Raw genomic sequence first — 14838 nt, 5'->3', positions numbered from 1 at the left:
CTGGGTTACCCATGTTGAGGACAACTAGCTATAGTGTATGCAGCAAGGCCACTGCTTTACCTTGCCACAGAAGTGAAGATAGCTGGATATGCTCCTTTTAAAGTTACTCTTCAGGATCTCAACTTGGCACCCCCCTTTCTCACTCACTATGTGCGCTAGTCCCTGTCCACTAACTCTCACTCTCACTATAGAAAAAATAGGAGGGATGGTGGCGCTGCCTCGGGAGATAAACTAATAGATATAAAGGAAGTGTTTGAATTGTGTTAGGGCAAAAAATGAGGGTGTCTGGATATATAGAAGAATACAAACAAATATAAATGAATATCGCAACATTACATTTATTTGGGAACAGCACGTTCACTGATACTTCACTTAGTTTTTATATATTCACATATCTGCATGGATCCAAGGACTTTTTAGTTTACTGGAACATCTTGATGATTCACTACTGTTTTATTTGATTTATTCATCCAATTATGTATTCATTTTGTGACTCAATTTATCACTATTTGCACTTAGTCACTTTACTATTGCACTATAGTGTGTATTTATTCACCAGTATTTATTTATTTATCCATCTATTTATGAAATCACCCAGCCACATATGATTGTATTTTAATGTATTCACTTATATTTATGATATCCACTGGCTTTTTGCTGACCACATTACTGTTGTGATATTCATAAATATTTGTTTGTATTCTTCTATATATCCAGACACCCTCAATTCTTTTTTCAGATCCTCACAGAGTTCTTTGCTATGAGGTGCCATGTTGAATTTCCAGTGACCAGTATGAGAGAGTGAGAGCGATAACACCAAATTTAACACACCTGCTCCCCATTCACACTTGAGACCTTTTAACACTAATGAGCCACATGACACCAGGGAGAGAAGATGGCTAATTGGGCCCAAATTGGACATTTTCACTTAGGGGTGTACTCACTTTTGTCGCCAGCGGTTTAGACATTAATGGCTGTGTGTTGAGTTATTTTGAGGGGACAGCAAATTTACACTGTTATACAAGCTGTACACTCACTACTTTACAAAGAGTCATTTCTTCAGTGTTGTCGCATGAAAAGAAATAATAAAATATTTACAAAAATGTGAGGGGCGTACTCTCTTTTGTGAGATACTGTATGTACTTGTATTTTGTTATTTGACCAATTTCTGTATATTATGATGATGTATTTTGTGTTTTTTGAATAGTGACTATTAAATCCCCTGAGGAAGCCCTCAGTGGCGAAACATGTCGGGATAAGTACCACTTCCGTACCGACGTTTTTGAAAATACACTCAGGAACCGAACTAAAAGAGACAAGTTGCCTATTTTTAAACTTCTATCTTTTTGGTATATATAGAAATATATTTTTAATAATGTATTAATAAAATGTGTCTTTTTAATATATACACTATCTGGCTTCACTGTGTTTATGTCACCGTTAAAATCCCATAAAAAAACTTTCCTGCATATACTTTCTATTTAGGGATGTTGGTGCCTTTTTGAACCTGTCACTAACCCTCACCACAATCTCTATCTGAGATCTGCACCCCAGTGCACACAACTCACTCCCCAGTATCCATGTCACCAGTGAGATCTGCACCCCAGTGCACACAACTCACTCCCCAGTATCCATGTCACCAGTGAGATCTGCACCCCAGTGCAGACAACTCACTCCCCAGTATCCATGTCACCAGTGAGATCTGCACCCCAGTGCACACAACTCACTCCCCAGTATCCATGTCACCAGTGAGATCTGCACCCCAGTGCACACAACTCACTCCCCAGTATCCATGTCACCAGTGAGATTTGCACCCCAGTGCACACAACTCACACCCCAGTATCCATGTCACCAGTGAGATCTGCACCCCAGTGCACACAACTCACTCCCCAGTATCCATGTCACCAGTGAGATCTGCACCCCAGTGCACACAACTCACTCCCCAGTATCCATGTCACCAGTGAGATCTGCACCCCGGTGCACACAACTCACTCCCCAGTATCCATGTCACCAGTGAGATCTGCACCCCAGTGCACACAACTCACTCCCCAGTATCCATGTCACCAGTGAGATCTGCACCCCAGTGCACACAACTTACTCCCCAGTATCCATGTCACCAGTGAGATCTGCACCCCAGTGCACACAACTCACTCCCCAGTATCCAGGTCACTAGTGAGATCTGCACCCCGGTGCACACAACTCACTCCCCAGTATCCATGTCACCAGTGAGATCTGCACCCCGGTGCACACAACTCACTCCCCAGTATCCATGTCACCAGTGAGATCTGCACCCCAGTGCACACAACTCACTCCCCAGTATCCATGTCACCAGTGAGATTTGCACTCCAGTGCACACAACTCACTCTCCAGTATCCATGTCACCAGTGAGATTTGCACCCTAGTGCACACAACTCACTCCCCAGTATCCATGTCACCAGTGAGATTTGCACTCCAGTGCACACAACTCACTCCCCAGTATCCATGTCACCAGTGAGATTTGCACTCCAGTGCACACAACTTTCTCCCCAGTATCCATGAAACAAGTAAGATACTCCCTAGTATCCAGTTAGATCTGCCCTATTGGCAGGTGAGACTGCCTATCACAATGATGATACACATAGTCCAATGAACGCACCAATTCCAGAATCCAAGGTCTTCAATTATAAAAATAATTTATAGCAGAAAAAAACAGTATGTATATTGGGGGCAAACATAGATTTTTTCTGCTATAAATTAATTTTATCATTAAAAACCTTGGATTCTTGGATGTTTGGTGCTTTCATTGGACTATGTTTATTTGGGTCCTTCTCTTGTTCCTAAAGGGAGCTCCGGTTTTATGGAGTGCTGCCGAACCCGAGCTTGTGTGCCCATTGACAATTTAATTGACCCTTAGATAATCTGTATCCAGTTCCCCATTCACCCTTGTGTTTATCATAATGATGAAGCAGCAGGGTGGTGCAAGAGATTGTGAAGGAAATGCAGGGCTTTAGCATACCAGAGTGCTGCAGGGCTGAGGAATCATTGGATATAAGGAACACTAAACCGGCACCTGGAGATAATCCTGCCATGACTTACCCCTAGTGCCTTACCAACTTATAAATTTCCAAATGTAACTACAGTAGGCCAAGAGGACATGGCTTGTTGCCAGAGACAGATCTCGGTAACCATGCATGTGCAGCACATGAAAACACATTTTCCGTTTGCTCTAAGTGACCTTTATGGGCCTTGAATGTGAATTTGTGCATACAAAGTTGTACCTGACCTATTTTCTATCACCCACCACAATGCTACTATGTCAACCAGACTCATTGAAAACTATGGGATATCAAGTAATATGCATGTTGGTACATTCTAATGTTTTGAGGCATATGTGTGAACAAGGACTAAAGTCAATTTATGATGATAATTTAGATTTTTTTTTTTTAATAATAAGGTGCCAACAACATGTATTATACACTCACCGGCCACTTTATTAGGTACACCTTGCTAGTACCCAATTGGACCCCTTTTTGCCTTCAGAATTGCCTTCATTCTTCATGGCATTGATTCAACAAGGTGTTGGAAACATTCCTCAGAGATTTTGGTCCATAGTGACACGATAGCATCACGCAAAGGTGCTCTATTGGATTGAGATCTGGTGAGTGTGGAGGCCATTAGAGTACAGTGACCTCATTGTCATGGTGAAGAAACCAGTGGTGAGATGATTTGAGCTTTGTGACATGGTGCATTATCCTGCTGGAAGGAGCCATCAGAAGATGGGGACACTGTAGTCATAAAGCGTAATTGGTGCTAAGGAGCCCAAAGTGTACCAAGAATATATCCCCCCACACCATTACGCCACCACCAACCTGAACCGTTGATACAAGGCAGAATGGATACATGCTTTCATGTTGTTTATGATAAAATCTGACCCTGCCATCTGAATATCGCAGCTGAAATCCATTCTCATCAGACCAGGCAGCGTTTTTCCAATCTTCTATTGTCCAATTTTGGTGAGCCTGCGTGAATTGTAATCTCAGTGGAGTCGGAGTGGAGTGTCACCTGGTGTGGTAACCCATCTGCTTCAAGGTTCGATGTTTTGTGCATTCAGAGATGGTATTCTGCCTACGTTGGTTGTAACAAGTGGTTGAGTTACTGTTGCCTTTCTATCAACTGGAACCAGTCTGCCCATTCTCCTCTGACCTCTGACATCAAAAAGACATTCCCACCACTGGATATTTTCTCTTTTTCGGTCCATTCTCTGTAAACCCGAGGGATGGTTGTGTGTGAAAATCCCATAGATTCCTCAGACCAGCCTGGAACCAACAACCAGACCTTCTGGAACCAACAACCATGCCATGTTCAACGTCACCTAAATCCCCTTTCTTCCACATTCTGATGCTCAGTTTGAACTTCAGTAAGTCGTCCCCACGTCTAGATGCCTAAATGCATTGAGTTGCTGCCACATGATTGTCTGATTAGCAATTTGTGTTACCAAGCAATTGAACAGGTGTACCTAATAAAGTAGCCGGTGAGTGTATATTATTAATAATTGTCTATATGTCAAGGGGTGCCCGATTAAGTGACTTAAAATAGTGAGTACTTGCTTGGAGAACAGTGGCCTTTATAAAGCATTACAAATTTTATTAATGTTAAGAAACACTGCATTAAAGATTGTATCCTAAACTGGTATTTCACTTCTTGGGTTTCAACTGACAGTTTAAATGACTCATCACCTATTTATAGCGTTCAAGTACCGCAGTGACAAGACCTCTTCGTCTGAGCTCCCAGCTTCTCTCACCAGGTCATGGTTATTACAGCAGAATATCACTGGTTTTCATTTATCTCACATTACGGACAATGCAATATAAGGGGCAAAACTAAAAGGAGCAGGGAATTTTGCCAGTGTAGCATTACCCTGATCCACAGAGGCATATTAGGGACTGGGGCCGTAGATAAGGAGGTACCACCAGTCCTCCTGTATGGGACCCAGTTCAGCAGGGGGGCCCAAGCAGCAAGGAGGATTCAATGTAGGCAGGGAGGGTGATTGGCACGGCAGGGGGGTAATTACTGAAACTGATCCCTGTATGACTCTCTTTGCAGCAGCTTAAAGCTGGCTTCTTCTCCTCTCCATCCTACTGGCTTTCAGCTTCTGCAGAGAGCCATACAGGGGATCGTTCCAGTAATTGACCCCCCCCCCCCGCCTCACTGATCAGACTCCCTGTGTACCATAATTTTTTACCTGCCAGGCCCCCTGTGTGCCTCCCCTACCCTGGCAGTGCTGTCGGCTTCCCTCCTCTCCTTACCGCCATCCACACAATAGGATTCTTCAGGATGGAGAGTGGGGGAAGAGTCCAATAACTATGTCCTATTTACCAACCCCTTTCTTTCCTGAATGAACACAATGAGTGATTGGTCCGATCACTAAAGCCTCGTACACACGCATCGATTTTTGGCTGACCGATCGGCTGTCTTTTGTCCAGTGTTGTTGTGTTGGTTGAAATGTGCTCTAGACTGCACACAAATTTTGTCGGCCAACAACAACCAACTGCAGAAGTGATGTCATGTTCTGGTTTACTTTCCGTGTGTTTTTTCTTCTCTGAGCATGCCCAGTCTTGCTCATCACATTTTTGTCTGCCGAAATCTGTACTGACTGAGGAACAATCGGCCGTTCTGGTGACGGCTAACAAAAATTTTATAGCATGCACACCAGATTTTGTTCGGCCGAAAAGTCGCAGGCGGTTGTCGGAAGCATCATACTAACAAGCCGACAATCGGCCGATCGGACGTTGGCCGAAAATTCACGGCCAACAATCGGTGCGTGTGTACGAGGCTTTACTGGGCTCATTCATAACTGATGCATAGCAAACTGTATTTATTTGGGTGGGGGCCCTGTCAGGTTGGCTGTATGGGGCCCCGTGGTTTCTTACAGCAGCCCTGTTAGCGACCCCCAGAGACGGGGGGGGGGGGCTAGCATTTCGCTCCAGGGCTGAATCTGTGGCGAACAAAAGATATTGGGAGCTTGTCAACTTTAACAAATAAATTGTATTTATTTGACAGCAATTGATCGAAACGGAGGAAGGGTTTAGAGCAACAGATACCCAGAGCAGAGTTTCGATCAGAGACCAGTTTCTACTCTCAGCTTCACAAAGCTTTAACGTGGTAGCTAAGTCCCACTGGACACTTCTACCTACAGGTAAGCTTATAATAAAGCTTACCTGTAGGTACAAGGAATATCTCCTATATTTTAGGAGATATTGAGTGTCTCTGCAGCCGGTGACGTCACTGGCGCATGCGCTCTGAGGGAACAGCATACCCGTGCTTTCCTTCAGAACCCTGATCCGTAAACAGTGACTCCCGCACGCATGCATGTGTGACGTCATCGAGGCTTGGCCATTCAAAGGGCCAGAGCCCGCCAACCTAGAAGGAAGACCAGACAAAGATGGAATCCCTGTCAGCGGTGACAGGAGGACTTAATTTCAAGTCTTTCATAATATGCTAGTATGTGATGCATACTAGTACATTATGACTTTACCTTGAAGGGAGATTTTTTTTTTTTCTTTAGGTAACTATTCTTCCGCTTTAAGAAAAGTCTGGCATTTCTGTAATTAAAATGTTACTAAACAGTACACAGAACATGGAAAGGCAATAATTTTAGTAAATATAGACTGCTAAATACCTTTTCTCAGCAGCACTATATAGCAGTCTTGTGAATTCTATCAGTGTCTGGCTGAGCACTGGTTAAAGCTTGGAGGAAGAGTATTCATTCTACTGTGACTGTCCTATGAGGCCGCATGACCCATGGCCCTCTGTGTGGACAGTGCTGGTTGGCCCTGTGCTGATCAAATGTACCCCCCCCCCCAAAAAAAATAAATAAATAAATAAAACCTCTCTAGCTATACACACACCAAACTGAGCATGTGCAGCGTGCCCCCAAGGCTCTGTTCTGTCAGGAGATAGATTGAGGACAGTGGAGGAAGGCAAGGATCTGTGCATACAGGATCAAACAGCCTTTTTACACAAGGTGCTGTGGGTTTAGTAACACTTTAAGTAGTACCTTAGCCAGTGAGTAGAGGGCTCTATCAATTCTCCAATGAGTTACTACTCCCTTAAGGGCTCCAGCTGCTCACAGCTATTTAAGACACCTCCTTCAGCAGAGATCCTGATATACCAGCTTGAACATGGCTTCCTCCATTCTGGACAGTACAGCTCTGGACCTTGACCCAGGATTGGCCTTTAAACATGTGTAGCCCTTCCAAGCCAATAAGCCTAGGAGGATAGCAACACTCATGGAACTCCTCCTGGGGGAGAAAAACCCTCTCACCAAGGTTAATCCAAATACTTATACCCTTCCACAGCATGCCCCACTGGTAAGAAAACTCCAAGTGGTTTGTCACTTGGGGTAGGACACATAAGGCGCTTTTCCACTGCATGGAACTGAACGGTTCGGCTCGCTTTTGTGCTTTTCCACTGCTGGTACCACATGGTACGGTGTAGGAACGGTACGGCGGCGCTTTTCCACTGCATGGAACCGAACGGTACGGCTCTCAAAAACAGTACCACCTCGATTGTGGTTCCAAGAGGTACCATACCTGGTACCATATCCCACAATCCTTTGCATGCAGTCACAACTAGCCAATGATTGGTCAGAGAATCGTTGTTATCCCACCCACTTAACTTTAGTACTACTTTAGTGGAAATGCAAACCATACCTACCGTAGCGAACCGTTCCAACACCGTACCATGCAGTACCAGCAGTGGAAAAGCAAACCGGGCCAAGCAGGGCCGAGTAGAGCCGAGCCGGTACTTGCAGTGGAAAAGTGCCAATATATTCATGCTCCAGCCCTATTGCCCCTCTATTATCAGGGACACTCCCTAACAGCTGGTAGGAGTAAGCAATCAGGATGAAATTATGGAAATTAAGGCCGGGTTCACAATGCCTCACAGAGCGGCTCACAGCAGGGGCCCGAGGCGCCCATGTTCACCATTTCAGGTCCGATTTTAGTCTGAATTTTTGGTGGAATTTGGACCTAAAATGGACCATAAGACGCACAAGCAATTTGCCGCTCCAGAGATATGTGAACTGGCTCCATAGAGAGCCGGTCTAAATCTCCTGACATGCCAATTGGATGCAGGGAAACCCACATCCAATTCACAATAGTGTGAACCCAGCCTAAAGGAAAGCAGTGCCATCTATCAATTACACACTAGCAGGGCAAAGCCAGGCAGTACTAAATTTGATGAGCCACTCCTACTCCTAGCTAGAGTGGCTATTTAAGAAATTGGGCACTTATGGTATCTCAGAGAGGTATTGTACACTATACAATCAAAAGTCTGTAAACTCTCACACCTATATGAGTTTGTGGAACATCCCATTCCAAAACCATGGGCATTAATAAGGAATCCACCCCACTTTGTGGCTATAACAGCCTCCACTCTTCTGGTAAAGCTTCCATGGGATTATGGAGTGTAACTGTGACAATGTGTGCCCTTTTAACCAAAAAAGCATTGTGAGGTCAGGTACTGATGATGTTGGACCTGGCTCGCAATCCGTTTTCCAAGTCATCCCAAAAGCATTCAGTAGGGTTGAGGTCAGGGCTCTGAGCAGGACACTTGGGTTTCCCTACACCAAACTGGTCAAACCATGTGTTTATTCAGTTGACTTTGTGCACAGGGGCACTGTCAGGGTGAAACAGAAAAGTGCCTTCACTAAGCTGTTACCACAAGGTTGGAAGGCCACCATTTTTTAAAACGGCTTTGTGTGCTATAGCATAAACAGTACCCTTCACTGAAAACCCACAAAGTGATACTAAACACACAATGTTCAATTTACATTGTCCCTTCTTTCTCTGTATATGGAAGACGGCACTGTAATTATTTTAATTAAAAAAAAGTACCTTTTTCCTAAGAAACCGCAGCCTCCGTTAAAACTGTGTCACAAATGGAAGACGTCACACCTTGTGACGAAACGCGTCAATTTGGAACACACGTTGATCATGTGGCTTCATGGCGGAAGTGGTAGGTGGAACGCATCCTCCATCCATACCCTCGGGACACAATTTTAACGGAGGCTGCGGTTTCTGTTATACTCCGATTGGGAGTTTTTTATACACATACCTTTTATCTGTTTGTACCAAGTTTGCCTTTGGATTTAAAAGAAAAAAAAAAAAGTGATTTTTACGGAAGTCACAATGAGGACCCTCTCTTTTCTTCATATGTACCGAGACATTCAAGACACGAGAGGAAGGAGGAAAGGGAGGACGCATCCATGCTCCACAGATATCTTGGTCACGGAGACCACCTGAGCCTGAATGATCCCCCTGCCGTAAGGCAAGAGAGGATCCATTTCATCTGGTGAGTTTGATCCACAGCCCCCGTGCAGCATGTGGTGTGGTGATCCTGTCCTTCACTCCCTGCATGAATTAGTGTTCTACATCTCCTTTGGGATTAGCATTACTCCACTTTCCATTTCTTCATTTATCAACCCATTGGGATTATGTCAAGACTATGGACTTTTTTTATCATAAATTTGTATTGCTGATTTTTTTGCCATTTGCACTTTTGTCTATTGCACTTTATTGGCCTTTGTTGGCCATTTCACTTGGGTGTATATATTTCTATTTTTGTATTTAATAATCTATATTATTTATTATATTTATTGTTGCAATTCCTTTCACTACTCCCATATTTAGGATTATTTAGAGGATATGTGTTTGTGGGAGAAGGTTTATTTGCTTTCTCCTCTTCATTGTTCACTGCACAGTTGATCCACATTTTTACTGCTCTCAACCTCTCTCTCTTTAGTTGCAGAGGCAGTGGCTGAGAGTGTACGCATACTACAACCACATTTCTTTGCGTCATGGCCGTGGAATGAATTATGCTCCCTGTCACTTTTGGTGAGTGAAGGCAGGGCAGCCATCAGAAATTTTGGGGCCCCTTACACAGCTTTAGGCCTGGGCCCCCCCTGGACCTGACCTTCGACATTCCCCAGGTCACCCACTGTCTGTCCTACCAAGCATGGGCGTCCGCATCACTTTTTCCAGGGGGGGGGGGGGCATCATTTTAAGGTCACCCATGCTCCGCCCCTTTTCAACAATGACATGAAGGGGAGGGGCTTAGTCATTATGCTCATTTTGAGTATTATTTTTAAAGAGCAAACAGTAGCATTTATTTTTAAAGCATTTGTTAACCTTAAAAAAATAATAATAATCCTGTTCATTTAAAGCATGTTTTACAGCACAGTGCTTTTTTTGTGTAATTTGGCCCCTTCTATCACCTAAAATACCTGGCTGATCCTGCCTGGCTGTGTCCTCCCCTTTGTAAACTGACCACGGTACATCATGGCTGCTGAGCCCTGACACTGTGGTCATTCTACGCGCCTCCGTCATCCGTAGCTCTCCTGTCCTCTCTCCCCCTCTCTCCCTCCCCGTCTGCTCCTGTGTCAGTGCCTGCTCCCCCCCCCCTCTCCTGCTCCTGTGTCAGTGCCTGCACCCCCTCCTCTCCTGCTCCTGTGTCAGTGCCTGCCCCCCCCCCCCTCCTCTCCTGCTCCTGTAGTTTCATATCCTGTCTACAGTCTGTTTAGTAATCCTGTGTGCCCCTTTGTCTGTGTTTTATAAAAATAAGCTATTCTTTACAAATTTTCAGAGTGCCACTCACCGCTCACATGACCCGCCGCCTCTCTCCTCCTCTCCCCCTCCCCTCCTCCTCCCCTCCCGACTGACATCAGTGAGGAATCCTTGGCCCCACCCACTGCAGGCAGCTGTCAGATGGGGAGAGGAGAGAGCTGACGGGTCACGTGAGCGATGCTCGGCCCTCTGAAAACTGGTAAAGAATGGCTTTTCCTTTTTAAAACACAGACACACAGGATTATTAAACAGACCAGACAAGATGGTATAAAGTGGCTTAACAACCACTTGAAATGGGAAGTTAAGATTCCAGGGGGGGGGGCATTTGTCCCCCCTTGCCCCTACCTGCGGATGCCCATGCTACCAAGTCCCATCCCATGTCCTTCCCCATCCCATGTCCTCCTCCATCCCATGCCCTCCTCCTTCTCCATCCCATCTACCCAATCCCATGTCCTCCTCCTGCAGTCTCATCTCCTCCATCCCATGTCCTCCTCCATCCCATCTCCCCCATCCTATGTCCTCCTCCTGTAGTCTCATCTCCTCCATTACATGTCCTCCTCCATCCCATGCCCTCCTCCTTCTCCATCCCATCTACCCAATCCCATGTCCTCCTCCTGCAGTCTCATCTCCTCCATTCCATGTCCTCCTCCATCCCATCTCCCACATCCCATGTCCTCCTCCTGCAGTCTCATCTCCTCCATCCAATGTCCTCCTCCTGTAGTCTCATCTCCTCCATCCCATGTCCTCCTCCTTCAATCCTTTCTCCTCCATCCCATCTCCTTTCTCTTGCACTGTGCACACTTCCTGGTTGCCAGAGCCTGGGACCCTCTTGATGCTCAGGCCCCATACAGGTGTATCACCTGTACCCAGTGCTGTATCTTGGCCTAGGCCAACAAGGCCCAGGCCTAGGGCGGCACTTTGCAGGGGGGGCAGCAGAAAGCTGCACCCTGCATGAAAAAAAAAAAAAACAGCCTCCTCCCGACACGAAAAGGGTCCCCGCCGGCTTGCGCTACACTTTTTGTATAGTGCCAGTCTTATGTGGTGAACTGGGCTGGAGGGCAGGGTCCAGGAGGCAAATCAGTCTGGTACCCCCATAAAGCGGTTACACTGCTACCTACCAGTATGATAATACTGGCCGGTCAGGACATTCGGACAGACCGCAGGCTGTCTACCACACTTAATACAACTGGCCAGATGGCCGCCAATGCTAATAAGTGTGGCACTGCAGCCAAATGCTCTGCCTACTCTCCTCTGCCCCCAGGCACTGATGGACATTCATATGTTGCACTGATGGGCGCTAATAGGCTGTACTGATGGGCACTAATATGCTGCTCTGATGGCCACTGATGAGGCGGCAATGGTGGGTACTGATAAACTGCAATGATGGGCACTAATGAGGCTGCACTGATAGGCATTGATGAGGCTGAACTTATGGGAACTGATGAGGCTGCACTAATTGTGCACTGACTGTGGTTTACAGATGACAGGGCGGGTCATAAACAGGAAGTGGTGTGGCCTTTACAGGAAGGGGTGGGTCATATATAAATTAGGGGGTGCACAAGTTTAGTCAGGCCTAGGGCAGCACAAAACCTAAATACGCCACTGCCTGTACCCCCCCTGATGGCGGCCCTGAGTGTAGCATCTGACAAGTGTGACCCATTCAAGTAAATGGGACCTCTGTTCAAGCTCCCCGCAAGCGCATGCAATACATGAGGCTTTGGCACGCTAGTGTGTGGATCAGGGGGTTAAAGCAGGCGCCTCCTAACCGCCTGCCCAATGCTCTCTGAAGAACAACCTGAACACTCCTCAGAGACCAAAGCAAGTGTGAACGAGCGCTATCAGATACACACATTAACTTCTCCTTTGAAAAGTATATATTCTTAAAATCTTATATATTTTGAAAATTCTACCCCACACAATGTACTGGTTGTAAATGACGATAAATGACTTAAAGTCACCAATGACTTACTTCTAGCTCGATTGCTTCATGCAGTTTTTTGCACGTTGCGGAGAAGGTTTCAGATGTACCGAACTCAAAGTACCAAAATTTATTCTTCATTCTGTAAGAAAAAGAAAAATGGTTTAATGCATTCAGTTCTCACCATATTACTCAAAAAATAGTGTTTGTTTTAGGCTAAAATACAAAGTTTAAGTCTTGGTTCACATATATGCGATGCGGGAACCCTGGGAATCCACTGCGGGTTCCCACATCACATTCAACTCGCAGGCAGTTCACACTGCCATATGCGAATCGCTGGGAGTGTCAATACAAAGTTAACAACACCCCCAGATCAGTTCACATATCGCAGTGCGAACTGTCAGTTCGGACATGAATCGGATCGCATAGGTGTGAACACCAAATGCGATCTGTTTCTGGGGCAGACCCAATAAAGGGTCCTGTGCGAGTTGTGTCCGAATGCCATGAGAATTCAGCCATACAATCTGTATGGCTGAATTCGCATCGCACAGACATAGCATGTGATTTGTGATTTGCAGAGCAGTGCGCTCCAAACCACATGCAATGTCTGTCATCGTATATATGTGAACCGGCTCTAAAGCTGAAATCATGTCAGATACAGTATAACATATACAATGAATGCAGCTCTGTATTCATTCTTACATCCTTACAGTGGAACTTCACTCTCTCAATCAACATGGATCATTTTTAATCCTTTTGCTGCAAGCATTAGTAAATCGATAGAAAAGTATATTATGTTTGCTTGTTTTAAACCTTTTTTTTTTTTTGGCATTTCTTCAGTTACTTCCTGGTTTCCATGCCTAGGCAAATGATGTCATACCTCCCAGGGGTCTTCAGGAGAGGAGGGAGGGATCTCAGCTCAGCCAGGGCCATCTTACCGAATGGGCACACTGGGCAGTTGCCCAGGGGCCCCACTTGCCCGGGGGGCCCTACCTCCCCAGCGACCCAGCCCTTGCAAAGCATTAGTCCCGATTCCCGTGTGCATCCCGCCGCCGAACTTAGCAGATGGCAAGCACCTGTCGGCCCTGCGCTGCTGTCAGGCCACTTGGGCCGTGAAGGGGGAGCCTAATACTGCAGGAATGCCTGTCCACCTCCACGGGAACAGGCACACACAGGACAGTTGAGTCTGACTCCCGTCCGTGTGTGTGTCCACCGGACCCAGCCGCCCAACTTGGAAGCTGTCATTACCCTGGCACTGCTATACCAATAATTATCGCCTTATCGATAATTTGCATTTTTTTTTTCTCGTGGGTGATTGGGTAGGCAGGGCCCCAGTGCACTGCATTGCCCGGGGGCCTTTAACACTCTTAAGATGGCACTGAGCTCAGCCTATGCCTGAGCTAAGAGCAGATGGATTCCAGGAAGTAAATGATACATGAATCATCTGCCCTTACTCAAGATGGCCATGAACAGAAATGCTAGGGGGGGGGGGGTGTTTTTCAAAATGATTTTTTAGCAAAATAAAGTATGGAGACATGGATGGGTGTGGGAGATTGCTTTGAATATTATAAATGAATAAAATAATCTTTTTGGTTTGTGGTGCTCAGATGTAGTGCAGTTCCACTTTAAAGAGGAGTTCCGACCCCCAGGAAAAAAAATTAAAAATCAGCAGCTACAAATATTGTGGTTAAGTGGTTAATGCACAATAGACAAAATATTTTTCTTCTGCATTTAAATTTCTGCCTGTTTGCCCATTTATAATTTTGGCCTAAAATGTAACTTTAACCACTTAAAGTAAGGGGGCGCGCCTGTGCGCCACTAAGATTGCACACAGCGGAAGCCTATCGGTGGGTACCACAGACTCAATGTCTGCTGGCACCCGCCCATCCTCCCACAGAGACAAATCGCTGTACTGGCAAGAGGGAAGGCATGGATCCTGTGTCTCTGCAAAGCAGGTACTAGGATCCATGTCTTCCCCTAGTAAAAGCACCTCCACCACTACAGTAAAACACTGGCTAGGCACACATTTAACCCTTTGATTGTCCCAGAAGAAAACCCCTTCCCAGCCAGTGCCATTAGTACAGAAACAGTGCATACTTTTAGCACTGATCACTGTATTAGTGTCACTGGTTCCCAAAAAGTGTCAAAAGTGTCATTTATTGTCTGACGATCCGTCGCAATATTGCAGTCCCGTTGTAGGTCACCAATTGCCGATTACTAGAAAAAAATAAAAAGATCTTATAGTTTGTAGATGCTATACATTTTGCACAAATCAATCAATATAAACTTATTGGGATTTTGTTTTTTTTTTTTATA

General features: G+C 45.5%; 1 protein-coding gene across 1 annotated transcript in view; it reads right to left on the bottom strand.

Annotated features, from left to right (window-relative positions):
- DGKB (diacylglycerol kinase beta) overlaps positions 1–14838 on the bottom strand; it is a 905602-nt gene that overhangs the window by 194001 nt on the left and 696763 nt on the right. The window contains exon 22 of the mRNA XM_082259056.1: positions 12574–12664. Coding sequence (XP_082115182.1) covers positions 12574–12664 — 91 coding nt within the window. The remainder of the gene's footprint in view (positions 1–12573; positions 12665–14838) is intronic.

This window comes from Pelophylax lessonae, assembly GCF_965119305.1.
Source record: "Pelophylax lessonae genome assembly, chromosome: 5".
Lineage (NCBI taxonomy): Eukaryota > Metazoa > Chordata > Amphibia > Anura > Ranidae > Pelophylax > Pelophylax lessonae.
Note: the sequence above shows the minus strand (reverse complement) of the source record. Positions and strands in the feature narration are given on the sequence as shown.